This window comes from Botrytis deweyae (genome assembly GCF_014898535.1).
Source record: "Botrytis deweyae strain B1 chromosome Unknown BDEW_057, whole genome shotgun sequence".
Taxonomy (NCBI): domain Eukaryota; kingdom Fungi; phylum Ascomycota; class Leotiomycetes; order Helotiales; family Sclerotiniaceae; genus Botrytis; species Botrytis deweyae.
The window spans coordinates 190,153-214,369 of NW_024066264.1; the positions used below are offsets into that span (position 1 = coordinate 190,153).

At 40.6% G+C, this 24,217-nt stretch overlaps 9 protein-coding genes across 9 annotated transcripts; 5 read left to right on the forward strand and 4 right to left on the reverse strand.

Annotated features, from left to right (window-relative positions):
- Window positions 1-204: 204 nt before the first annotated feature.
- Window positions 205-2,651, reverse strand: EAE98_012057 (uncharacterized protein; the record flags this gene model as incomplete). Its single annotated transcript, XM_038959681.1, has 2 exons — window positions 205-2,478; window positions 2,526-2,651. The coding sequence occupies 2 exons, from the start codon at window positions 2,649-2,651 to the stop codon at window positions 205-207; spliced, it is 2,400 nt and encodes a 799-aa protein (XP_038803997.1).
- A 226-nt stretch (window positions 2,652-2,877) lies between these two features.
- On the forward strand, window positions 2,878-5,693 carry EAE98_012058 (uncharacterized protein; the record flags this gene model as incomplete). Its single annotated transcript, XM_038959682.1, has 2 exons — window positions 2,878-3,157; window positions 3,211-5,693. 2 exons carry the CDS (start codon window positions 2,878-2,880, stop codon window positions 5,691-5,693), a joined length of 2,763 nt encoding a protein of 920 aa, XP_038803998.1.
- An 865-nt stretch (window positions 5,694-6,558) lies between these two features.
- On the reverse strand, window positions 6,559-7,774 carry EAE98_012059 (uncharacterized protein; the record flags this gene model as incomplete). The annotated part of the gene is made up of 2 exons (XM_038959683.1): window positions 6,559-7,561; window positions 7,638-7,774. 2 exons carry the CDS (start codon window positions 7,772-7,774, stop codon window positions 6,559-6,561), a joined length of 1,140 nt encoding a protein of 379 aa, XP_038803999.1.
- A 1,095-nt stretch (window positions 7,775-8,869) lies between these two features.
- On the reverse strand, window positions 8,870-11,286 carry EAE98_012060 (uncharacterized protein). The gene is made up of 2 exons (XM_038959684.1): window positions 10,648-11,286; window positions 8,870-10,596 (listed from the first exon to the last, which is right to left on the reverse strand). The coding sequence occupies exons 1-2, from the start codon at window positions 11,035-11,037 to the stop codon at window positions 8,974-8,976; spliced, it is 2,013 nt and encodes a 670-aa protein (XP_038804000.1). The 5' UTR covers window positions 11,038-11,286; the 3' UTR covers window positions 8,870-8,973.
- A 251-nt stretch (window positions 11,287-11,537) lies between these two features.
- EAE98_012061 (uncharacterized protein) lies at window positions 11,538-12,420 on the forward strand (the record flags this gene model as incomplete). Its single annotated transcript, XM_038959685.1, has 3 exons — window positions 11,538-11,730; window positions 11,784-12,122; window positions 12,188-12,420. 3 exons carry the CDS (start codon window positions 11,538-11,540, stop codon window positions 12,418-12,420), a joined length of 765 nt encoding a protein of 254 aa, XP_038804001.1.
- Window positions 12,421-13,822: 1,402 nt separating this feature from the next.
- Window positions 13,823-14,651, forward strand: EAE98_012062 (uncharacterized protein; the record flags this gene model as incomplete). Its single annotated transcript, XM_038959686.1, has 2 exons — window positions 13,823-14,136; window positions 14,189-14,651. The coding sequence occupies 2 exons, from the start codon at window positions 13,823-13,825 to the stop codon at window positions 14,649-14,651; spliced, it is 777 nt and encodes a 258-aa protein (XP_038804002.1).
- Window positions 14,652-15,023: 372 nt separating this feature from the next.
- On the reverse strand, window positions 15,024-16,076 carry EAE98_012063 (uncharacterized protein; the record flags this gene model as incomplete). Its single annotated transcript, XM_038959687.1, has 4 exons — window positions 15,024-15,647; window positions 15,727-15,834; window positions 15,886-16,022; window positions 16,073-16,076. The coding sequence occupies 4 exons, from the start codon at window positions 16,074-16,076 to the stop codon at window positions 15,024-15,026; spliced, it is 873 nt and encodes a 290-aa protein (XP_038804003.1).
- A 2,372-nt stretch (window positions 16,077-18,448) lies between these two features.
- On the forward strand, window positions 18,449-19,586 carry EAE98_012064 (uncharacterized protein). Its single transcript, XM_038959688.1, has 2 exons — window positions 18,449-19,195; window positions 19,253-19,586. Exons 1-2 carry the CDS (start codon window positions 18,499-18,501, stop codon window positions 19,432-19,434), a joined length of 879 nt encoding a protein of 292 aa, XP_038804004.1. The 5' UTR covers window positions 18,449-18,498; the 3' UTR covers window positions 19,435-19,586.
- A 686-nt stretch (window positions 19,587-20,272) lies between these two features.
- On the forward strand, window positions 20,273-20,833 carry EAE98_012065 (uncharacterized protein; the record flags this gene model as incomplete). The annotated part of the gene is made up of 1 exon (XM_038959689.1): window positions 20,273-20,833. The coding sequence occupies one exon, from the start codon at window positions 20,273-20,275 to the stop codon at window positions 20,831-20,833; it is 561 nt and encodes a 186-aa protein (XP_038804005.1).
- Window positions 20,834-24,217: the final 3,384 nt, after the last annotated feature.

The window sequence follows — 24,217 nt, forward strand, 5'->3', positions numbered from 1 at the left end:
AGTTTTAGCCAAGATTCGGTGAGATGGGTTATGGATTAGGGGTCTTGATTTGCAATATCGTATCATGAAATGAATATGTAAATATTTGACTCCAGAACAAACAATTGGGCAAGAAATTCAAAAAGGGTATAGAAAGATTCAATTCTGATCTGATTATCAACGCTATTTTTACATTTTATATTACTCCTATTCCCAATGCCAAAATTAATTAAGAAGACCAGCAGCCAAAGCCTCCAAATCTTCCAGTGTCTCAGGTTCATCGGCAGCTTCAATAACACGACTCTTTCTCTTAGCAACCTTTCTCTCATCATCTGAATCATCCTCAAACCATTTCTTAGGTCTCTTTGCAGGTCTTGCCGTACTATCTTCATCCTCTTCGTCTTCCGGTAGAGGCAAAGATCTAAGAAGAGCCATAGGATCTTCATCATCTCCAGCACCAACCAATTCAGGTGCCTCATCGTCATCCTCCAATGCTGCTTCTCTCGCTTTACGTTTGTCACGCTTTTCTCGTTTCTTGTCCTTTGCAGTTTGTTTATCAAGGAGATCTGCTTGACGAACTCTTTCGGCTTCTTCTTCCAAGAACTTAGCTCGTTGCTCCTCGGCTGGACCTCTTGCGCGGAAATCTTCTTCGTCTTCCAATTCGTATACTTGATGAGGATTACCTTCTTCATCGAATACCAATTTGGTTCCTCTATCTTTGAGCTTAAGAAGCTTCTTCTTGGATTTCAGAAGTTTCTCTTTTCGTTTCGAGTCTATCACAATAGGATCCTTGCTAATACCCTCGATAACCTTTCCTAGTGGCCCAGTTGCAGCAACATCGTCATTATCATCGTCGTCGGAACTGTCGTTATTACCCACAGGTATTACTCTCTTGACTGACAAGAAGTCATTATCCTCATCAGCGTCCGCGGTACCATCTACATCCTTCATAGGAGTATCATCTGCGATCATCTTGGAGTAATGGCCAGACAAAACATCCTGGTTACGACGCTCAAACATTCTATCGTATTTCGTTCGGACTTCTTCTTTCTTCTTAGGTTTCTTCTCGGTTTCGCTGTCGTCATCGCTAGACTCAATAGCACCTCTTGGAGCATTTTTGACATTCTTTGCATCGTTTCCTTTCTGAAATTTAATCTTTGGCGCACCGGGAAGACCCATACTCGAAGCAAAGCCCTCCAAATCAACCTGATTGATGTTGAAAATCTCCTTGTCTTTTTGTAAGAAGATGGATTTGGCATAACTGACAAATGCTTTCTGACCTAGGTATTTCAACTCAGGGTCCTGGAAACACATATTTTGTAATTGATTTTTGATGTCTTGCGTCTTGTTCGGTCGAATATTAATCTTTTGTATCGGCACTTTCTTATGTTCCAATCGTTTCAGCATGCCCTCTTCCTCAGATGGATCCAGAAACATGACTGCCCGGCCTACTTTTCCATAACGTGCAGTTCGACCAACTCTGTGAATATAGGTATCAGCATCCTCGGGGCAATCTAATTGAATCACCCAATCGACGGCAGGAAAGTCAAGACCTCTTGCAACAACATCTGTCGCAAATATACATGAATTTTTCGATGAAGAGAACTTTGAAGTTATGTCAAGCCTTGCGGTTTGCTTTTGCCTACCGTGGAGATGAAGCAATGGAATACCAGGTTGTAAATGTCTTAGACTTTCGTAGACAAAACGCACTTGCTTGCCTGAAGACATAAATACTATTATTTTAGCCTTTAGGTTAGCTCTAATGAAGCCAAATAGCGTGTTGAGCTTTGCAGGTAAAGGCACCACGCAGTAATGTTGTTGTAATGTAGTGGGGGTGGCTGAGGATGCTGCTTCATGTACTGCGACATATTCGGGTTCCTTCAAACTCAATCTTGCTAGATCTGAGACTTTCTTCGTTTGTGTGGCACTAAATAGCATCGTCTGGCGTTGTTTCGGTAAATGTTCCAGTATAGCGTCAACAGATGTTTGAAATCCCATATCCATGATTCGATCCGCCTCATCTAGGACCAACATTTGTAGATTATCAACATCGAATGCAGCCGTTTGGTCCATATGTTGTAGCATGCGCCCAGGTGTACACACAAGTATATTCATCCTCCCTAAACGGTCCCTCTCCTCTTGCAGACTCCGACCTCCAATGATCAATCCTGCCGAGAAGGTGTGGTATCGTCCGATTTTTCGCAAAACCTCGAAAATTTGTATGGCCAATTCACGAGTTGGAGATATAATGAGAGCACCGAGGCCATCTAGTTCTGTCCATTTCTGTCTGTAAAGGTTCTCCAATACCGGTACTAAAAATGCAAGAGTCTTTCCACTACCAGTTTTCGCAGCGCCCAGAATATCTTTTCCCTTGAGCGCAAGAGGAACAGCTTTCGATTGAACGTCCGTCAAAGTTTTGAAATGAGACGCTTCGAGTCCAGATGATGTAGGTTCAGACAGGGGAAGTTCAGAGAAGTTTTTGATTTCTGCTTTCGCATCCTGAAAGAGTCAGTAAATGTCGATAAGGAAGGTATTGCTGCACTTACAAGCTCATCCACTGATTTCTGAAGCTTTTCATGATCTTCTATATCTCTTTTCCTTTTCAAAGTTTTCGCATCATTTTTACCCTTGCTAACATTCTTGGACTTGCGCCCGGAAGCTGGTGGTGCCATGATTCTCAAATATTTATGTACAATATCAATTGATCGCTCAAGGTCCAAAATATTTCGAATATATTTTTCCAATCTGCCTCCAAAATTTAAGGTTTTGCGCTAACGAAGGCGGTGAAATGATGCACGGGCCATATCAGAAAAAAAGTTGAACTGATAAGATTTTGGATATCTTCAATGCTTCGAATGCTGCTATTTGCGCGAGCTGTGGAAAAATACGACTCTCAAAATGCCTCGTCGTGCAGCATCCCCCGCGCTTTCGGAGAATGATTTTGATATCACCAAATCTCTCTTCAATGACGATATCGACGGAGATGACGATAATTTCGGAAATACAACTACTAAAAATGTAGAGCCTCTGGATGCTAATGGTATACTGGATCTGGGACTCGAGAGTGATGGAGATGGCGATGGAGCTTTTATATCGGCACAGCAATCAGCTGCCAACCGAAAGAATTCAAATTTGAAAGGGCAGAGTGTCAAGAAGGGCGGTGGATTTCAAGCAATGGGTATGAAATTCCTCTCCTTGTATTTTGCGCAAATGTACTAATTTTCAACCAAGGATTGAATTCGCATTTGTTAAAGGCAATTAGTAGAAAAGGATTCAATGTACCTACACCTATTCAACGAAAAACGATACCCTTAGTCCTCGATAATCAAGATGTTGTTGGTATGGCTAGAACTGGTTCCGGAAAAACTGCTGCCTTCGTCATTCCAATGATTGAAAAGTTGAGAGCTCACAGTGTGCGTGTTGGTGCAAGAGCCTTAATTATGTCTCCATCTCGAGAATTGGCCTTACAAACATTGAAAGTTGTTAAGGAATTTGGACGAGGAACTGACCTTAAATGTGTACTACTTGTTGGAGGTGACAGTCTCGAAGAACAATTCGGATTTATGGCCGGAAATCCTGATATTGTTATTGCTACGCCTGGTCGATTTTTACATCTGAAGGTTGAAATGTCTTTGGATTTATCGTCGATGAAATATGTTGTTTTTGATGAAGCCGATCGTCTATTCGAAATGGGTTTCGCTGCTCAATTGGGAGAAATTCTTCACGCCTTGCCAATTTCAAGACAAACTTTATTGTTCTCTGCAACCTTACCAAAGTCACTGGTGGAATTTGCCAGAGCTGGTCTTCAAGAGCCAAGTTTGGTTCGTCTCGATGCAGAGAGCAAAGTTTCCCCGGATCTCCAGAGTGCATTTTTCAGTGTTAAAGGTGCCGAAAAAGAAGGTGCTCTATTGCACATCCTCCAAGATTTGGTCAAAATGCCCACAGGTCTACCCGAGAATGCACTAAATGCAACAGACAGGTTTGATAAGAAGCGCAAGAGAGGTCCCGATGGCCCAAGTAGGAAACTAAAGCCCACGGAGCATTCAACAATCATATTCGCAGCCACGAAGCATCATGTCGACTATCTCGCTTCTCTACTTCGTATGTCTGGATTCGCTGTTTCTCATGCCTATGGTTCACTCGATCAAACCGCTAGAAATATCCAGGTTGAGGATTTCCGTACTGGAAAATCAAATATATTAGTAGTCACTGATGTCGCAGCTAGAGGTATTGATATTCCTGTCCTAGCAAATGTCATTAATTATGACTTTCCACCACAACCAAAGGTTTTTGTTCATCGAGTCGGTCGTACTGCAAGAGCTGGTCAACGGGGTTGGAGTTACAGTTTGGTTAGAGATACTGATGCGCCATATCTTCTCGATCTACAGCTATTTCTAGGAAGGAGATTACTTCTTGGACGTGAATGTGGCGACTCACCAAACTACGCTGAAGATGTAATTGTTGGTGCTCTGCAGAGAAATGAGATAGAAAGCAAGTCGGAATGGATCACGAAACTTCTCTATGATGACGACGATCTTACCGCGTTGCGAAATGTATCAGCTAAGGGAGAAAAGCTCTACGTTAAGACCCGTAACTCGGCATCAAGTGAGAGTGCAAAGAGAGCCAAAGAAGTAGTAGCATCAAAAGGGTGGATGGAACTACACCCACTTTTCAAGGATGTGACAAATGGTGCCGAACAAGCTCGATTGGATATGCTTGCAAAGATCAGTGGATTCCGACCCAATGAAACTGTATTTGAGATCGGGCAGAAGGGCAAAGCTGCTCACAGCGAGGCTGCTGAAATCATGCGACACCGAAGGGAGAAAATCATTCCAAGACGACAGAAGGAGGAGGACGAAAAGGCAGCAGCAGCAGCAGAAGAATTAGATAACGATACGCCTATGGAGGTAGATGGCGACGATGGTGATGACGATGATCTTGAGGTCACAGTCACTGGAGGAGATGGCGATATGGCCGAGGCATCGGAAAATGAGCTTGAAGTTACGTTCTCGAAAGCATCACAAAAAGGCAAAGGACGAACGCTGTCTTGGAAAGACTCCGAAAATTTCATGTCATATACGCCAAAAACTATCAATACTGCAGAAGAACGTGGATATGGTGTTCATTCTGGTTCATACAACACAGCATCTCAAAACTCAAATTTCGTCGAGGCAGCTAGAGGAGTTACTATGGACCTCACTAATGATGACGGGGCGAAATCCTTTGCCGAGCCCGCTAGAGCAAAGGGAATGAGATGGGATAAAAAGAATAGCAAATATGTCGCTCGAGCCAACGATGAGGATGGATCTAAAGGAACCAAATACATTCGTGGAGAGAGTGGTCAAAAGATTGCAGCTAGTTTCCAAAGTGGTCGATTCGATAGATGGCGTAAAGCACACAAGGTCGATCGTATGCCTCGAACAGGTGAAGCAGAACGCGAGGGCCCTGCCAGTGCTGGTGGAGTTGGACGAGGCTTCGGTACAAGATACAAGCACAAGCAAGAGAGAGCACCAAAGGAAGCTGATAAATATCGTGATGATTACCATGTCAGGAAGAAGAGAGTTGCTGAGGCAAAGGAAAAGAGAGTTGGCTCATTCAAAGATGGTAGTGGAAAGTCGGAGATTAAGAGTACGGAGGATATTCGAAAGGATAGAAAGTTACAGGAGAGGAGGAAAGCAAAGAATGCTAGACCATCAAAGAAGGGTAAATATTAGTAATATAGCGTATGCAGTGTATTGTTTAGAGAAATGTAAATGGGTGTTCTCCGCCCCGTTTGTATCATTTACTGCGACTTTTGTGCCAATGTAAAAAATGTGGATGAGGGTGAGACCTTGGTCGCGCATCAAGTGACTGCAGAAGGAACAAGATGCTTATTCTTATTCAAAGCTTATGGTCATACAAACTGCGACCCATTGGGGCGTCATGCAGCCAGTAGGCGGGAAGGTGCAATACATACATACAGTAAGCAATTCATAATAACTTTGTACTATACGAGTTTTCATAGTTTACATGGCTGGTAGTCGGTCTCGCTTTCGTATAGTATCGCTACATACAAGATTGCAAGTGGCATTAGATCTCTATCTTCTCTGATCACATTTCCAGATCAAAGGATCATTTCTTTCCATGTCGAAATTTGTGTCAAATATCCTCTATTTTTGGGGAATATACAAAACACACTTGGCATCTAATCCACATCAATATATGTACTAGGTATACATCAACCACTACATTCAATCCTAATGTGAAATATTGATTTTCCTATTCTCTGAACATCTACCAATACAAACTGATGGCTTAATCAAGAAAAAACTCGAAACTTCGCATAACAAACACATTGACTCTGTAGGAAAACTACACAAAAATTGCCAAATCCTTCAAATCCTTCTTGTGAAACATGAGTACTGCTGAACCTCTGTAAACATCCAAAGAAATTATGAAATAGAAAATTGCAAACAATAATGAAATGAGAAACCAATGCTCGGAAAACAAGAAAGGGAAATATCGTATCCAAATAGACAATAGAAATATCGTATAGATGTAGTCATCCATCCAAATTGAACTTGTCGGGACCTTCCATACTCAAGAATACGCATGCCCATTTCCTCGATCACTTTCATCCCCTTCCCCTCGCGTCATTCTTGCTTCGTACTCAACTTCATTCTCATCTTCATCTTCATCTTCATCTATTCCTTGTCTTCGTCCCGCACTTCCATTCCCTACATCTTCATCATTCAATCTTCTTCTACTTCTTCTGCTACTTCCTGGTACATTTCCCCTCTCGCTACCTTCACCCCGTTCATCTCTTCTCCTCATACTTCTACTTTCCATCTCTAGAGAATCAAGCTCCCGACCCATCTTATCCTTATAGCCCCAATCCACATCTGCGTCAGCGACGCCCAGTCCGGCACTACTCAACGCATCTGAAGCGCGGCGTTTGCGGGATTCATGCGCTTCAAGTGGAGACCAGGGACTTTCTTGGGATTGGTAATGTGGCTGGTGAGTCTGGAGTTGAGTTTGGGAAGTGGGAAGAGGAGGGAAGTTTGGTCTGATGGATGGGAGGTGTGGTGTTCGAGGTTGAGGTTGGGTGAGAGGGAGGTGGTACTGGTTTTGGGATTGGTGGTATGGTAGATGAGCTTGGGGATAATTTTGAGAGGGGTCAAAGTGACAAGAGTGTGGGGGAGGCGGTGGTGGTGTAGGAGCTGGTGGTGGTGGTGGGTAGGGGTATGAAGGTGCGGAGGTGTAGATAGACTCAGGCTGAGGTGCATTTATGTGAGATGGCATATAGGGTGGATAGTTATGTTGAAGTTGAAGTTGAGGTTGAGGTTGAGAGGCAGTTGTGGTTGTATAAGGCTGTAAGGATGATGCAGACGTAGTAGGATATAACACAGGAATGGAGGGTTCGGGATAGAGAGTTGGGTCATAAAATGATGGTGGTGCTGAGCAAGGTCTTTGAGTATAATGTGATGATGCCATTGGAATCTCTTGATATTCCTCATGTTGACTAGAGAGGACTATGCCTTGTGCCTGCTGTCTATTGGAAGTATCACAGTTCTGAGTGTCGGGTTCAGATGGCGATCCACTACTTCACAGCACGCGGTTAGCCTAATTCATCATTTTCACAAGCAACTAGAGCATAAAAGAAAAGTGGAAGAACTCGCCTTGACGAACCAACATCTGCGCCAGTTGAGCCAGAATCTGTAAAACGATGTTCCTCCATACCGAGACTTGCGGCTTGAGCAGGCTGGCTCCGACTATCTCGCTCGCTAGCCTTATCCAATCCGCTTCGTAAACGCATGTATACGTATTCAAGTAGCTCAGATGCTTAACCCAGCTAGAATATAAGACTAAGAAATACAAGCAAATGGAAGTAGAGTCCCGATAGGCGAGATGACGATCTTACTTATACAAAGTTCTTAAATTCGTTCACATATTACATATTATATGCATGAATTCTCCCCACAGTATTTCTGCAGACAGAAGGAGAGAACCGGTTGGAAAAATGGCTCATTACACAGCATTGCCTTACCATCGACAACACAACGCCTCCATTACCGATACACTGGGACGTTTTTGCATGTTCATGCTGGTACTTGTGCCTTCACAATGTGTTCAGTCCAGCCGGACAGGGACCGCGTTAGGCTCGCTCCGGTCTTCACACTGTATGCTTAAAACCACTGCTTTGCTTCTTTTCCCGATTTCATCACATCCAACTTCATCACAGATTCATTTCTTCGAACATTTGCCACCGAGGCTGAGAAGTTGGAGCAAACATACTGTATCAAGCCACGGAGTGTCAAGCACATCTTACACGGAACGACTAAAAGTGGCTGATCATCTATCAAGCCGAACATTGCACAAGGGGAGCTCTCCTTCGCGAGGCTGACAGTGGCTTGTTGAAAATTTGCATGAGGGTTGATGATTATGGCGGCCGTGATGATGTCCTTTCTTCAACTTTGGCCCCCATTCAGACAGGGGTGAGATGGGATTGGCTGAGCCGCAGTCTGGGGCGCACTGATGCGCACCATGTAATGACGATATTCCTATTTTGACAATTAGCATTGTTGACAAAACAATGTACGAAAATGATGTTAGGCGCCGATGCCCATGAGTTTCCATGGATATGTTGGTTCAATGCAGAGTTGCAGAAACGGGGAAGTCGGAAGTTTGTTGAAGTGAAACGGGAAACGGGTAGAGCCATTCTAAAGCTTCCATGCACAGCCCGCCTTGATGATGCTGGACGAGTAAGCCCTGCGCCTAATTTGTCTCCATAATAATTCTTTATTGTTGACGTCAAAATCTTGATCAAGCCTCGATATTTGAATAAATAAGCAAAACCATAGATTGTTGTTTTAAAACCCCTGTCTCACTGAGCGAACAAATTGAAAAGGACTCGTGGTATCATTGTGGTATCATTGTGAGATTAATCTAGCATATAGAGAAATATTCTTTGTCGTAGCTTGACTATCCTGGTTTTTATATCCCGTCATCTACACCCTAGCTCGACTTTTCTGTTCTCTTGTACTTCAAGAACCTCGCTAGATTCAATACTGCTTCATCAATCCTCGAACGAAGCTCTGGTGACTTTCTCTTGTCAATTGATTTAGCCATCTTTTTGCACTTAGGCAAACTTTCCTCCAAGTGTTTGTCGAATCCACTTCCCCAGAAAACTGACTGGTCAAACGAATAACTTTTGTCGGCATAGATATCGAAAATCTCGTTCAAGGCTTCCACCGCATGAGCCGCAGGGGTTTCGGGAACGCCTGCAATGAGAGTGACTAGGAAAATGCCAATTTCTCGATTAAGTTCGATAGGTGCGGGCTCGAGGGCAAGACTACCTAACACGCCAATACATTTGACCCCCAGAGACTGAAAAGCTGAATCATCAAGATTTTCTGCGTCTTTCTTAGAAGCCTTGGAGTCACTTGGGGTTTCAAAGCCCTTCGAAGCATGGTAGAGAGCCATAAACTTTCTGTGCTCATCCGCTCGTGTTTGAACACGTCCTTGAACACTCTTACAAACAGCCCAGGCAATACTTGTAATAGAGGCGGCCAGTTCAACGTTCGCCGTGTTGGATGCAAGTACACGACACACGACCTCGTCCCATATACGCTGGGCAAGACCAGCCCATGACTTTTGTAAGCTACCAAGATGGCTCTTGGAAAAGTCAATGGAGGAGACGGTCCATGCGATGTTGTTTAGAGCTGCCAGAGCAGGAGTTTGTACATCATCACCCTCCATTTTTGAGTCCTCGGATAGTTGTGTAAGAGCTATAACGGCTGGACAAGCGACCTGAACAAGTTGATGGAGTGTATCTTGATCATTAGACGTCTCCTCATCTTCTGGGTCATCTCCCAGGACCATATCCATGTCAGCCTCAATATCCTCCTGTGTCATTTCGTTCTCTCCGTCACTCAAGTCACCTTCTTCACCTTCCGACAAATCTGCATCACCGTCAACCATCTGGTCTTCATCCACTTCCTCGTCATCTCCAAATCCTTCAAACACTTCCTCCTTTCCGTTTCCAAGTTCAAGAGCTTCTTGAAGGCTAGTTGCAATCGATGCAGTAATTTCCAAGGCCATTTGCAAGACTCGTTCGGGGCTAGAATTTTTCGTGTGGCCGTTTGTATCATTGGCAGCATTTGTCTGTTGTGCTTGTTGCATTGACTCGATCAAAGTCGGGAGAAGAATAGCATCCGAGGCGCCATCCATGGGAGCATTGTCATCGACCCAATTCATTACTGTAAAGATGTTATGAAGTACTCCACAAGTAGCAACACCTTTGAATCCACCGGAGTTCTTCAATTGCATCAGTAGTTTGAACCAATCCTTCTGCTCTGTAATGAATTCGACCAAGGTCTTATTGTCTTCTGTTAGGGCTGCTAAACATGACAGTACTTCATTATTGATCTCCAATGGAGTTGTATCCAGCGACAACAATCCAAACAAAAAGTTGATAATTGTAGATAGTTTTGATATGGCTTCGACAATCTCAATCTCGGCTTCAGACAGGGAGGTTAACAGTGTTATTACAGAACTTGTAAGACTCCACAAGAGGTCCTGTTGAGATTGTGGTATTTTCGAGAGCGGAGTGTCTTTTGAATCGATCGTTTCGATAATCTACTTTTGTTAGAGTAGTGATGAAAGAATGGGATTGCTGTGACTGCTTACAGATTTGACAGCTCCCTCAATTGCAGTTAAAATATCCTGTCTGTATAAATGCACACAAAAGTCCGCTTCCTCTTCTAATGCTAAATTTCTCATGATTCCCCATCCTGCGATTCTAGTCTCCATGCTCGAGTCTGTGAGGGTTTGTTCGAGCAGAATTCGAACAATCTGCTCTCGCAAAAATAACTTTCGACATTTTGTATCGTCAACGAGGTTCGCAATTGCAGTCGCGGCGGTTGATCTCTTCAATTGGTCTGCACTTTGTAGATCTTGGAGAACTGGTAGAATTTTGCTCTCTCGAATAGCTGCAAGCTCTGGGTCAGTGGGTGGCTTGATGGATTTTGCAGTAGGATCAGCGCGATGCTTGGTCCTATTTCTAGAAGCTTTTCCCATATTGGTGTTTCGAATGTAGAGCAGGGTGATTAGATAAGGTATTGGGTTGGGTTGGGTTGAATTGAATTGAATTGATTAACCTGTATTGAGAGACAAGATATGAGGTCTTCTTCCCCAGATGATATCGATGTACTCGTTCGTAGGTAGGTAGGTACTTGGAGATTCGAATTTCTTTCGGTTCCCGAGCCGACCAAAATTCAAACAAACTTTTTTTTTCTGCCCCTCTAATTGCCTGAGGTGTCAAACTTTATTATTGACAGCCTTCATTCAAACTAAATTTCCCCGCCGAATTTTAACCTTATAAGGTTGGACTTGGGCCAGGGCCAATTATTCAGGCGGGAATAGCGCCGGCAGTTTAATTGCTTGAGGCATTTTGTCCCTGTTCCCCTTATCAATCCTGTGAGCCATTTCAGCCATTTCCGCCATTTCTGAACAATATAATCCCAAGGAAGGACTTTCAAAATCCCACAAGACCACCACTCTCCTCCCTCCATTTCACCATGTCTACAACAACTTCAATTACACAGGCTGAGCCTATCACTGCTCAGAGCATTCTTCGACTTTTCCCTGACATTGACACGAGCTCTGCAGAACTCGAAGGTCACGATGAAGAGCAGATCAGATTGATGGATGAAGTCTGCATTGTCCTAGACGAAAATGATAAGCCGATTGGGAACTTCAGCAAGAAGATATGTAAGAGAAGAGAAACAAGTATTTGTTCGCTACTTATATACTGATCACTCTAGGTCATCTCATGACAAACATCGACAAAGGCCTCCTTCATCGCGCATTCTCCGTCTTTCTTTTCAACTCCAAGAATGAATTACTCCTTCAACAACGTGCGACCGAAAAGATCACATTCCCTGATATGTGGACTAACACCTGCTGCTCCCATCCTCTTGGCATACCTGGTGAAGGTGGTTCTGAGTTGACTGAAGCTATCATGGGAGTCAAGAGAGCCGCACAACGAAAGCTCGAGCACGAACTTGGAATCAAGCCTGCGCAGGTACCCATCGAGGACTTCAAATTCTTGACCAGAATCCATTACAAAGCACCCAGTGACGGAAAATGGGGAGAGCATGAAAGTATGTCAACCTGTTTTTATGATCCCTTATGATGTACAATGGCTAACGATTGACAATATTTTTAGTCGATTACATCCTTTTTATTACCGCCGATGTCGACCTCGAGCCAAACATGAACGAAGTCCGCGATACTCAGTACGTTTCTGCCGATGGACTCAAGACTATGTTCAACGATCCCTCTTTGAAGTTTACACCTTGGTTCAAGCTTATCTGTAACTCTCTCCTTTTCGAATGGTGGGAGCACAAGGATACCGATCTCGAGAAGTATATGAATGAGCAAGATATTAGAAGAATGTGAGGACGATTTTGCTGGAGCAAATCGGATCAAAGATGAATGAATATGGAGGAGTTATTGAGGAGCTGAGAATTTTACCATGCATAATGCATACTGCATATTGGCATTGAGGTTTATCGCGATACTAAAGTTTACACCCAACAGAAAAGCGAATCACTTGATTACGCCTAATTAATATCGTTTAGTACGATCAACGCGGGCGAATCCCGAGTCTCTTTCCAATTGGACATACTGTGTCTGACAATATGCAACGCAAAACGTCCTGTTTTTGCATGTTCCCAATATCTTTTCTATCTTTACACTACTGTTAACTTATGATTACTTTCTTGATCTAATACTATCTATCTGTCTTATCCATCCATCCACCCCTTCCTTTATCTCGCTTACCCAATTCCTATTTTCGTCGTTGTTCCACGCTCGAGCCACGCTATTCATCTTATCTCCCTTCAGTGGAGTGGAGTAGGATCGTATCAAAGTCGGCGGACGGGGCGCGACACCCTTCAAAGATTACTCCGATATCTAACCAGATTTGGGAGGTCCAGCCACAGACCCTTTGGACCAGATGATCGCACATGGCGTCCCTTGTCAAACTTAACAAGTAGAGTATCCATGTATTGATTGTTGAAGGGTTGATATCAATCCAATCAGCTTATGGAATTTCCCAAGAATCATGCGGCAGGCTACACTTGCCCCAAGGGATTTCACAGACTCGATCCTGTTGGTTGCCCTCAATCTTTATGCTTGCCTCGTGCTAGTATACAAGTGGACTTATGCAGCGTTTAATTGTGGCATGGTTATCGTTGAGGAGCACCTTGACGTTTTGAGTTCGTAGTGATGACTACATAAACCTCGACCCAATCGCCATTTCTCCGAATCCCTTGCTTTTCAATTCATTTCAGCAGACAATTACAATCACAATCACGGGTTCTCTGTAACATAAATCATTAAGCCTCCCAAGGAAACACAAGAAAACATAAACTCCATTCTTTCTCCTCAATTCACCTTGTATCGATCGAATTAGCAAAGTCAACACTTGTCCGGCTCACGATTCCCATAGCTACACAATCGACGACCAAAGTCTATCTACCCACTGTAGACGAAGCGTGATTCTCGAAGAATCATACTGCTTTTCCCGCTGAAGAGTAACCCGAGTTTGATAAACATCTACATTGATGTCGGTTGATTTCCGCCAGAGTCTCAACTGTCTTCGTTTCCCATCTCGATACATAACAGTATCGAGAACTCAGCTCTCGATAGTTCATACAGGCGATTTGAATAGGCCAGCTAATAAACCGGATTCTTGTTCGTTCTTGACCTTCCCAAATGCCTCCAAATACCATATTAACTTGTTAAATCTGCAGAATTATTCCAACGTCTCAAGATAAATCATTGACAAATCGCAATCATGGCGCATGTTATTGAGGATAATAGTACGACCATGACTTTTCTTGAGAAGAAGCGCAGCCTTTCCCCGGCTACAACGGAGGAGGTCCGTGTAGTAAGTATCTCGGAGTGCGAGGGAGCGGCTCAGTGTCTAGCTCAAGCTTTTGCTACAGACGAAGTAGCAAGATACTTCCTTGATACCGATGACATGACTTCTTATTCCGAGGACTACAAATGGAAACTTCATTGTGACATAATCAAGTACATGACCGCTGCTCATTGCTACAAAGGCATAGTGACTACCATTGGTCCAAACTACGATGCAGTCGCTCTATGGTACGTCTACTGGGATCCACATTTTCTGAATAACGAATTAACAAACCAATAGGATGCCTCCCGGTCAAGACATGGACGATTGGCTTACCTTCTTCCGCAGCGGTCTCTGGAAACTCTACTTCAAGCTCTCCGTGGAAGGCCGCAAACGTTTCTATCATGAATTTCTGCCCCTCCTCCACCATACCATCGACGACGTCATGGGCGAGCGCAATAACAATTTCTACTACCTCGTCTATCTCGGTAGTAAACCTAGCGCTCGAGGAAAAGGGTACGCGAAGAAATTAATCCAACATATGACTGATCGAGCGGACCGTGAAAACCGTCCCACGTATCTGGAGTCTAGTGCGGAGAGAAATTTGAGCTACTATCGTAAGTTAGGTTTCGAGTGGAAGCAGGATATTGTGATGGAAAGAGGGGTCAAGCCGGTTAAGATGCAGATTATGGTCAGGGAACCGAAATTTGTGGGAGAGACTGTCGAGGGAAAGGAGGGTGTCAATGTTGAGATGATTGAGTAGGTGGTGTCATTGCGATTTGAGTTCTGCTTCTGATATCTATTTTCCCTATCAAATTGACGCTTTTAAGTTTCCATGGTTGCTCTTGAAGATTTTGTGGTTTATCGGATCTGTCTATCTTTGGGTAAAGCTCTTGCATAAACAAATCCGCGCCTTTTGAAGCACTCAAGCAAGCTTTAGTCTTAATTGTTATCTATTCGGATATTTGATAATATAACGATATCATCATTTGTTTTTACCTAATTCTAGCAATCTAAGAATCTCATTTGGTATATCTTCTCATAGAACCATACTTCATTCATATGCAGCCATTACTTTTACATATATGCCATAATCCCATCCTACAACGCCATTGATGCTACAATCTCCCATCCTCTAGTACTCTAACACAGCCCACGTCTCATCATCAACCGTCGTGTAGATACAACCCTCCGCCAACAACTCATCTCCGCACTTGTAGACATCTGCAACTGGCATACCAAGCTTGGTCGCAATCATATTTACATTCAAACCCTCATTGTTCTGGGGCTCTGACTGTAATAGATCGAAAACAATTCTGGAATTGCGAGATACCTTCGCAGGTAATATTTTACCACCACCTGTAGACGCATCCCCGGCTCCCATGTTGTTGCCACCATACGAATCGACAAACATTCCATCGCCTCCCTCTTTCTTTGTCATAGCACCTGCTGTATCGATAGGACCGCGAGTGAAATATAAATGCGCCAGAGTAGCTTCTAATCCATGGAATGTCACTTCGTTCATATCGAGAACGGGTCGGATAATATGAGCTCCTACATGACGTTTGTCATGGAAAGACTTGAGTCTTCCCCATACGTGTATGTATTTTCCTTCTTCCGGCACAGCTCTTGCGTTTTCGGGAGCAGCGTCATTGTCGATCCATTGTTTTACTTCGATGAGACCGGTGCCGTCGTCGACTTTGTAGGTGTTGTTTGTGGCTTGGGTGGAGATGGAGTGGACTTGGCCAACGAATGAGAGCTAATGGTTGAGAAGTTAATATGCTTGTCTGGTGATAAATGGTGGCAATACAAATTATAATAGAAAGGAATATACCTACTTGAGTTACTTCCGATCCGTCGATTTTGAAATCTGCATCGGGATGTGGTTGCACGGCCTCGAGGATTTGCTTGATGGTTACTGGTCGCAATGTATCTTTACCATATGTCTAAATGTCTCATTAGCATATTCATATGACTCCATAAGTAGCAAGACATACCTTTGATCCTCCAGGACTTTCTTGGCTTCCTCCCTGCGATCCACCGTATCCTCCTTGAACAAATCCACCACCATCTGCCCCGCCTTGTGCGCCGTAACTGGTGGTTGAATAATTATTTTGGTATCCGTAGCTGTTTGCTAGGTGCAAGTAAGTTTTGAGTTTTGGAGTGATGCGCGGGGAAACTTACACATGATTGACGTCGTTGGAGTGTGGAGGGCAAATATCGAGATTGTGCTGTTGTTGCAAGATGGAGATGATAGATGGAAGACGCGTTGACCGCGACTGGATAAAAAGTCGCGTAAAGCGGAAATTTAAAGGTCATGTGATGGGTGCAGCATTTGGTATCGGTCCCGGCATTCTTCCGACCTCCTGACACAAACGAGCGACAAGAGATTTAATATTGCATACAATTGGTATTCCGTCACGAATTTAATCAGTTATGAGATTCTGTGTAGTAGGCCTCCGCTTTGGAACATTGTTCATCGATGAGATGCGTTGAATACATAGCGAAGATTGCAGCTCTTTCCTGTTTGGACAGTTTGATTGCAGGTTAAGTGAGAAGTTTCATCCTCAATAAGAAGTCGTCATTGGCAGATCTATAAATGCCGAGAATCCCTCAAAAACAAAGTCTTGTCATGCTGGGAGAGAACGAAGGACTTAGATGCGTCATGACATTTTGGTTGTCAAAGATATTTGGCCGATCATGTATGATCACATTCATATCCACTCACAACAACATTCATTTTCCGACTCAATCGACTCAATGGCTAGCGTCATTAGAAGTCCAATCCTATCTTATCAAAATCCCCTTCTTTACTTCAACCAAGAATATTCAAGGCCAGGATCTTGGCTGTATGTCTCAAAGGATTGGTGTGCAAATCATGGTCACGAATTTTTTCCACAGACGGCAAGTTGTGGAAATGAAAATGTGAACATTACTCGTTTATGTTCCTAAATATCTCTTTCCTGCGTTATGATGGCATCTAGTGAGTTACAGGCGTCCGGGAAGCTCGGAAGTTTATATATTCAGTGCTTTGAATGGCAGTACTGGTAACCCTGTCGAGATAATTACTGTCGCGTCTTATAATGGCTGTCATTATTCAATTCCTAGAGATTCTGCTATGAATCGAAGCAATGTCCAAGAACAGAAAGTGATCACATGATAAGGAATGTGAATGTTCGTAGTTGTTGACTGTTGAAGGCTTAGGTCGTCCGGCCCAGGACATGCGTAGGATGTATAACATCAAGGCTCAACGTACATTTGAGAGAAGAGCTACCCCCTTAAAAGCAATAGGCATTGACAATAGACATAATAGTCTTCACGAACATTGGCCGCAGAAAGCGTCTCGTTTTTTTGATCTCTATATCACTAGCACTTGCAGTCAGTACGAGGAATATTATGTCCACCAAGACTTGTTTGAATCATAAGCTTCCCATGTTAATTATTTGCCATTGCTCGGACCTCAGTTATAGACATCTTCAATGGCAGTCAAGTTATGCTTTTCTTTCACCTTTCAAACCTTTTGGACTAATAATATTCACTAAGAGGGCCATGCTTTAATAAAGCTCCCTTGAAAAAAGTATCGAAAGCATCCTTTCGCTACGACTCGAACAGTTGCAGAACCTTTATCCGTTTGACAGGTGAACGAGTGATATAGAAATGTTACCACAGCAGCTTGCATCTCCTGCTCAAACATGACGAGTTATTCAATCTGGTAGGGCTGTGACATTACTCTTCTTGTCAAATCATGACAGTTTGTGTTGCGTGATTTGTCCGACGAATTCAAGGAGGCATCATTTTTTTTATAAGCTGAACATTTCACACAAAGTTGATAAAGATTTCGCATGAGATAGATAACGTGGGATTGATACATGATAGCATGCGGTATATTGATAAGACAAATGGGGGCCGAAAAATAGCTTGACATGACATGGAATTGCAATGCAGTCCCATCTGACCTCATATCATGTCTATATAGCCGGGAAATTGCGTTGATTCTATCCGTTATCTTGGGTAAGAGGAGACTGTTCGACAATTTGCAGGGCCCTTTTAATCTCCTCAAAAGAGTTGAAGAGTTCCCCGTGGATAAATTTGTGTTCATGAAAACGTGACTATCTATTATTCGTCTATGGTTAGACCTTCCAGAACTTCACTTTTGAAGGGAAGCAGTAGAAGTCCGAAATTGCTTGGAGTAGGTATTGATCATATTAAAGTGTCGATTTAAACGAGATATTGGCTTTTCGTCCAATCGATGAGGCTAATAATCATTGTATTATTACTATCCCCTCAACTAAATGCCTTAATAAAACGGTGATTCTGCATAGAAGACATCGTTCAAGAATAGCATTAATTGTGGATGGGAAACTTGTTAAAGGGTCCGGATAAACCTAAAGTAACTACTGACTCACCGGGCAGAAAACCCCCACTACTGAACAGCCAATCAAATGTCCCATTCCACGCACTCATTATGAGTCGAAAACTCAGCCACCTAATCATTGTGATGTGCCAGAAACATGGAATAAAGATTTTCAGATGATATAATCTTCATGACCCGTCTCTTAATTTTAATCTTACAGTTTCCCTCCTAATAAATCCTGAAAACAAACGAAACAATGAACAGCTTTATAGCTACCCGACACAAAACACTCACGCCCGCCACCACTCCAGCCAACAACTCACTGCCCAGTCCTTTCGTCGTCTGCGTAATAGGGGCGAGCTCTGGCATAGGCGAGCATATCGCTTATTCATTTGCACAAGCAGGAGCTTCCGGTATTATTCTAGCATCCCGCAACAACTCTGAACTTACTCGCGTTGCTGAAAAGATTCGTGTCATATCCCCCAAAACACGAGTCGAAATATTTTCTTGTGATATCACATTGTCAAGCAACATTTCGGACCTTGCACATTATATCAAAGAAACTTTCGGTCGCCTCGATGTCTGTATTCCCAACTCTGGATATGCGGGTCCCGTGACTCTGAAAGTTACTGAAGGTGATCCGTCATGGTTCCAAGGAAATTTCGATATAAATATGATTGGGACCTACAATTGTGCGCATTATTTGATCCCTCTATTGCTGGAGAGTGATAATGGAGCAAAGGGTTTCATACAGGTTGGATCATTGGCTGCGACTTTAACAGGTGGCCCCATTGCCAATACAGGGTATTGCGTGAGTAAATTTGCACAAAGTAGGTTTTTAGAGATGGTAGGTTCTCAGTTTGGGGAGGAAGGATTGGTTGCTGTTACTGTCCATCCGGGGGCTGTAGCAACGCCGATGGCTGCTGGAAATACACCTGAAGTTTTCCTACCTTGTAAGGTTTTCATCTATTCAACTTTTAAGGTTGCAAGAGCACTAATGAACGCCATAGATCTTGTTGATAGTGTGGATCTTTGTGGTGGGTTTTGTGTATGGTTGAGTAAGAACATCAAAGATTTGAAATGGATGAATGGAAGATTTCTGGATGCTAGGTGGGATATTGATGAGTTGCTTAAGAGAAAGCAGGATGTCGTTGAGAAGGATCTACTTAAGTGGACATTAAGAACTTCATGAGTGAGGAAAATTCTTCTTGGAAGCGACTTACGTTCAATACACAACAATCAAGTAAAGTTTTTGAGATGAAAACCTCTCATACTTCTGAGACATTGGGACAAAAACATAGCATGAGCGTTAATTACAACAAATAATGGAACAAGAGAACTGTGTCAAATTTTAAAGATAATCGAACTAAGTCTCAATTCCTGTCGAGAATTAATGATTATTGGCCATAGAGAAAAGCTGGAAAAGTAAGATTTCCTTCCTTTTGTTTCTTGATAACATTGAGATCACTATATATCTGGAATCTATTCCTTTAGATACGCAAGCAAGGATCTTGAGAATTGTGGGAAGTTTGTCTCAACATTAACTCTTAGTAATTATAATCGTAATCCACCCCTCGATCCCTACACTGGAGTCAAACCCAGATGTGAAACTTCTGATTCATACCACTAGATTATGGTTCGACCGCCGGCACCTACTCAATCTTCCAATCAAACCCGTTTCTTACTTCCTGCAGGAGAAGAAAGAGGAACCACCAGCAAGACTAGGAAGGTATTGTTGACCCCAAAAGGGAAATTGCCAATTTGGCGGCCCGCAAACTCTTCATGCCACTTTCCTTTGAAGATACTTTCGTTAAAAAAATATCATTCCTTTGTTTACTACGTCTTCAAAATCCTTCTCGTATAAAAATAATCATACAGTACTATTCCTTTTTCTTCTTCCTTCTTCCAGCATCAGCAAGTATCACAGTCGCCCATCGTCACACAACAAAACTTTCAACTTTCGAGCCTCTAATCCATATCCACCCAGACTGGCCTAAATCATCGTATCGATATATTCCAATCACCTAATCATGCAGCTCACCATGGAAGAGATGTATTTTAGGTCGGTACTCGAGCAAGTCCAAGAGGAAGTGAATCATTCTCTCGAAAGCCTGCCAAACTTTAGGGACTCAGTACTCCATTTATCCAAGCAAATACCTGATATCATCATACCGGAAGAGAAACTTGAAGCAGAACTGCAGGAGGATATGGATGTCTTGGAGGATTTTAAGAAAAAGCTCGCTGTGCGAGTGGGACGTCAAAGAATATCAATTAGTATTGGAGAGATGGAGGCGATAGAGTTAGCCACCCGCAACATGAGAGAGAAGTGGGAGGAGAGAGAGAGAATGTTAAAAGCAGAAGAGGTATTGCTTGAGGAGGCATTGCAAGACGCAGAGAAGGCATTCCTCGAGGCTGAAGAGATATTAAAAAAGGCCCAGGAAACATGGAATAACGCGGAGGCGGCATGGCACGCCGCGGCATTCGAGTTAACAGATTCGAGAATGCTTGAGTCAGATGAGGAAAGTCTGTCACTTCAGCAAGAACCCGAAGAAACAGAAGCTGAAAGCCAGCCAGCTGACAAGATTACATGAGGAGGCTTGGGACGTCAGCGAAACTAGTTGTGGTAGCCTGGCGCCTTAAATCTGTCATTAGGAGGACTCCGCCTCGCAAGGGAAGACTTACAACATTAGATTACTACGGGTTCTAGCTCTGGGCGAGATTTGTTAGAGTAACAATAAACATGGTATTACTACAAATTCCTGGATATCATAAAAGTATTCTAAAGATTATCCATATACCGTGGCTGAGTGATATTATAATTACACGAAGTCGAAATCGTAAGAGTATTTATGCTACTAAGCTTTGGAAACATAAAGAAAAATATCAAGAGCTCGTCGCATAACAGGGCTTGAAACTTTTTCAACCCAATGGTTAAATGACATGCAGGAATTAGTGACAACAGGTCAGTAAATGTTATTTACTATTTACTAATCAAATTAGACAACAGCAAGATCTATTTACAATTGAAAATCACGAGTAAATTCTGTGCAACCCCGTACAAACTTCAACCCGAACAATATCGTCGTTTGCTTTTCTTCTGATTCAGCGGGTTCAAAGACTTGAGTGTCTAATTCTGATTGAAAGATTAGAGCTAGCTCAATATTTGATCCGTGTTGAAGAATTTTCGGCCTCTGAAAGTTCGAACTACTTGGGGGAATTACAGATTATAATTATATGGTTTTGATTAGAAGACTGTAATTAATTAATTATAGGCGTTAAGACGAGACAATGGAATCAGTATTCGAATGAAATTTTCAAAACGATTCTCTGGGGAGAGACCTAGATAGTTATGTATACAAAGTTAAAAAGTGGTAATTTCTATATGGACTGACTTAGCGTTGATTAGGTGTGTTACGCTTTATGTCATCGATCTTAGTCCTCGAGACTAACATTTGAATCTACTGAAAGCTTGATTCAAAACCCAAATAAAATTTTCCGGAAAATGAGAAACTGGTACCAGTTTAATGAAGCAATGATAAATCAAAGGCATTGTAAGTTATGGGACATAGTACATGAGGTTATTGCTGTTTGACTATTAGCCGAGCGTGACAGCGACATGTCGCCAAAATTCGCGTGCATTCGTCTGTGCATCTGCATGAGCACCTAGACTTCGTGATCGTCCGAGCCGCGAAAAATTGAATACACCAACCAGGAGTTCACTTTATCTCTTGGAGGTTAGTTCTTATAATAAGAAGGAATAGTATTATTATAAGGATAGTGGAAGATCTAGTCAGTTTAAGCTGTAGGGATAAATCGAATATATAGAATAAGAGTTGAATTGAAGTCAATTTAGAAGAGCTAGGCTGAGTTGAGATGAAATTGCTTGCTTTTTCCTAGAATTTCTTTAAAGAATATTCTAGGTTTATATAATTTATAATGAAATTCCAGTATATTCTATATTTATAAATAAAATCGATTTAAATCGTATCTTATAGAATCATTTTAGATAATAAAAAGAAAGTAAGAGTTGAGGTCCCGGCTTATTGCATACTAGTCGAAAACATACTAAAAACCTTTATTTCTTCAACTTTTGAATTATATATTATTTCAATAAATATAGAAACAGAATTATCGAAATTGATATGTATTATAATTAATTACTAAAATTATTCAAAAAAATGAATAGATTATTTTTAGTATTTTTTTTTGATATAGTTATAGATTTTCAAAATTAGAATTTCCAAAAAATCCAAAAAAATTGATTTTTTTGTATAGGAAAAGCGTTATATATGATAAATTTCAAAAAATTTTAATTTTGAAAATCTATAACTATATCAAAAAAAATGCTAAAAATAATTTATTTATTTTTTAAGATTTCGAATATAGTAATTTCTTATATAAGAGATTTTCAAATCAACTTTTTAATTATTAAATAAATTATAAAAGAAATAAGTTTGTATAAGAAAACAACTTTTTTATAAGGATTTTGTTACGAAAAAGAGTAGTGTGTGATAAGCCGGGGTCTCAACTTTTACAATTAATTAATTTAGTAATATTTCTTGTATATTTCTATTTAGTTCTATTTTATTCTATTTTATTATAAATCAATTTGATAAGAGATATTATTATACAACTATATAATAATATGATTTTATAATATAATATTATATTATATATATATTAGTTATCAATATATCCCTTATTTGATAAGATATTAATAAATAATTTAATAGATTTATTATGAATCCTTATACACCCCCTTAATAGATATACTAAATTAATCCTATTATATATCTTAATTCAGATTAATTCGATTTGTGAATTCGATTAATTTAATTTGAGTTAATAGTTTAATAAGTTTATTAGCTTTTTGTTTATTAGTAAATATATAAATTAGATCTAAATCCTTTGATTTAATAATATTTCTAATATAATTGTTGGGATAGGGATTATGTGATTGTGTTAGTGTATACGCTAGCGCCCTTGCATTATAGTATATACATTTATAGCCTTTAGCTTTTAGAACCTTAAGTAATATTATAACAATGTAAATCATTAGTACTATATTACTTCACTATCCCCATAATAATACCAATAATAATAGAATCTAATTATTATATATTTGCTTTTTTCATAAAATATAAGATTTTTAGTAAGTGTTAGTATAGTCTAATTATTTGTATATAGAGGGAATTTATTCTATTTATATAGATTAAACTCTAATAATAGTTTTTTAATATAAATAATCTTTTTAATAGCTAGATTTATAGTAATAAATTCAAATTCGGCTATAAAAAAAGCTATTATTAATTATAATTTAGATTTTTAATTAATAGATTTATTTTTTAATATAAATATATATCTATTAATAGATTTATATATATTAATCTTTTTTTTATAATCGATATCACAAAATCCTTGAATATAAGGGTTTTTAATTTTATTATAATTTGTACTTTTATTTATAATTCCTTTCAAATATCTTAATATTTTTTTAATAATTTGAATATATTCTATATTAGAATTGAATAAGAAATTAATTAATCTAAATATAAAAAATACTATATCTAATTTAATTCCGAAAGCTAAATATAATAAGGAGCCTATAATTTCTTAATATAATTTAATATTATTATTATTAGCTTTCCTTTTATTATGAATTAGCTTTATTTTTGGATTTATTAAAATAGAAATAGAATTGGAATTTAGTATATTAAATCTAGCAAACATCTTTTTAATATACTCTAATTAATATATCTTTAGTATATTACTAATCCTTTCAATTTGAATATTTAAATAATTCTTTATAAAACTTAGATTTTTTAAATCAAAATGTTCCTTTAGATTATTAATAAATTTATTAATAATCTTTTGATTTGAGATTATTATAGCAATATCATCAATATATATATTTAGAATCACATTTTTATTCTTATTAATAAAAATATATTCCTTAAATATTAGATTTATAAAGC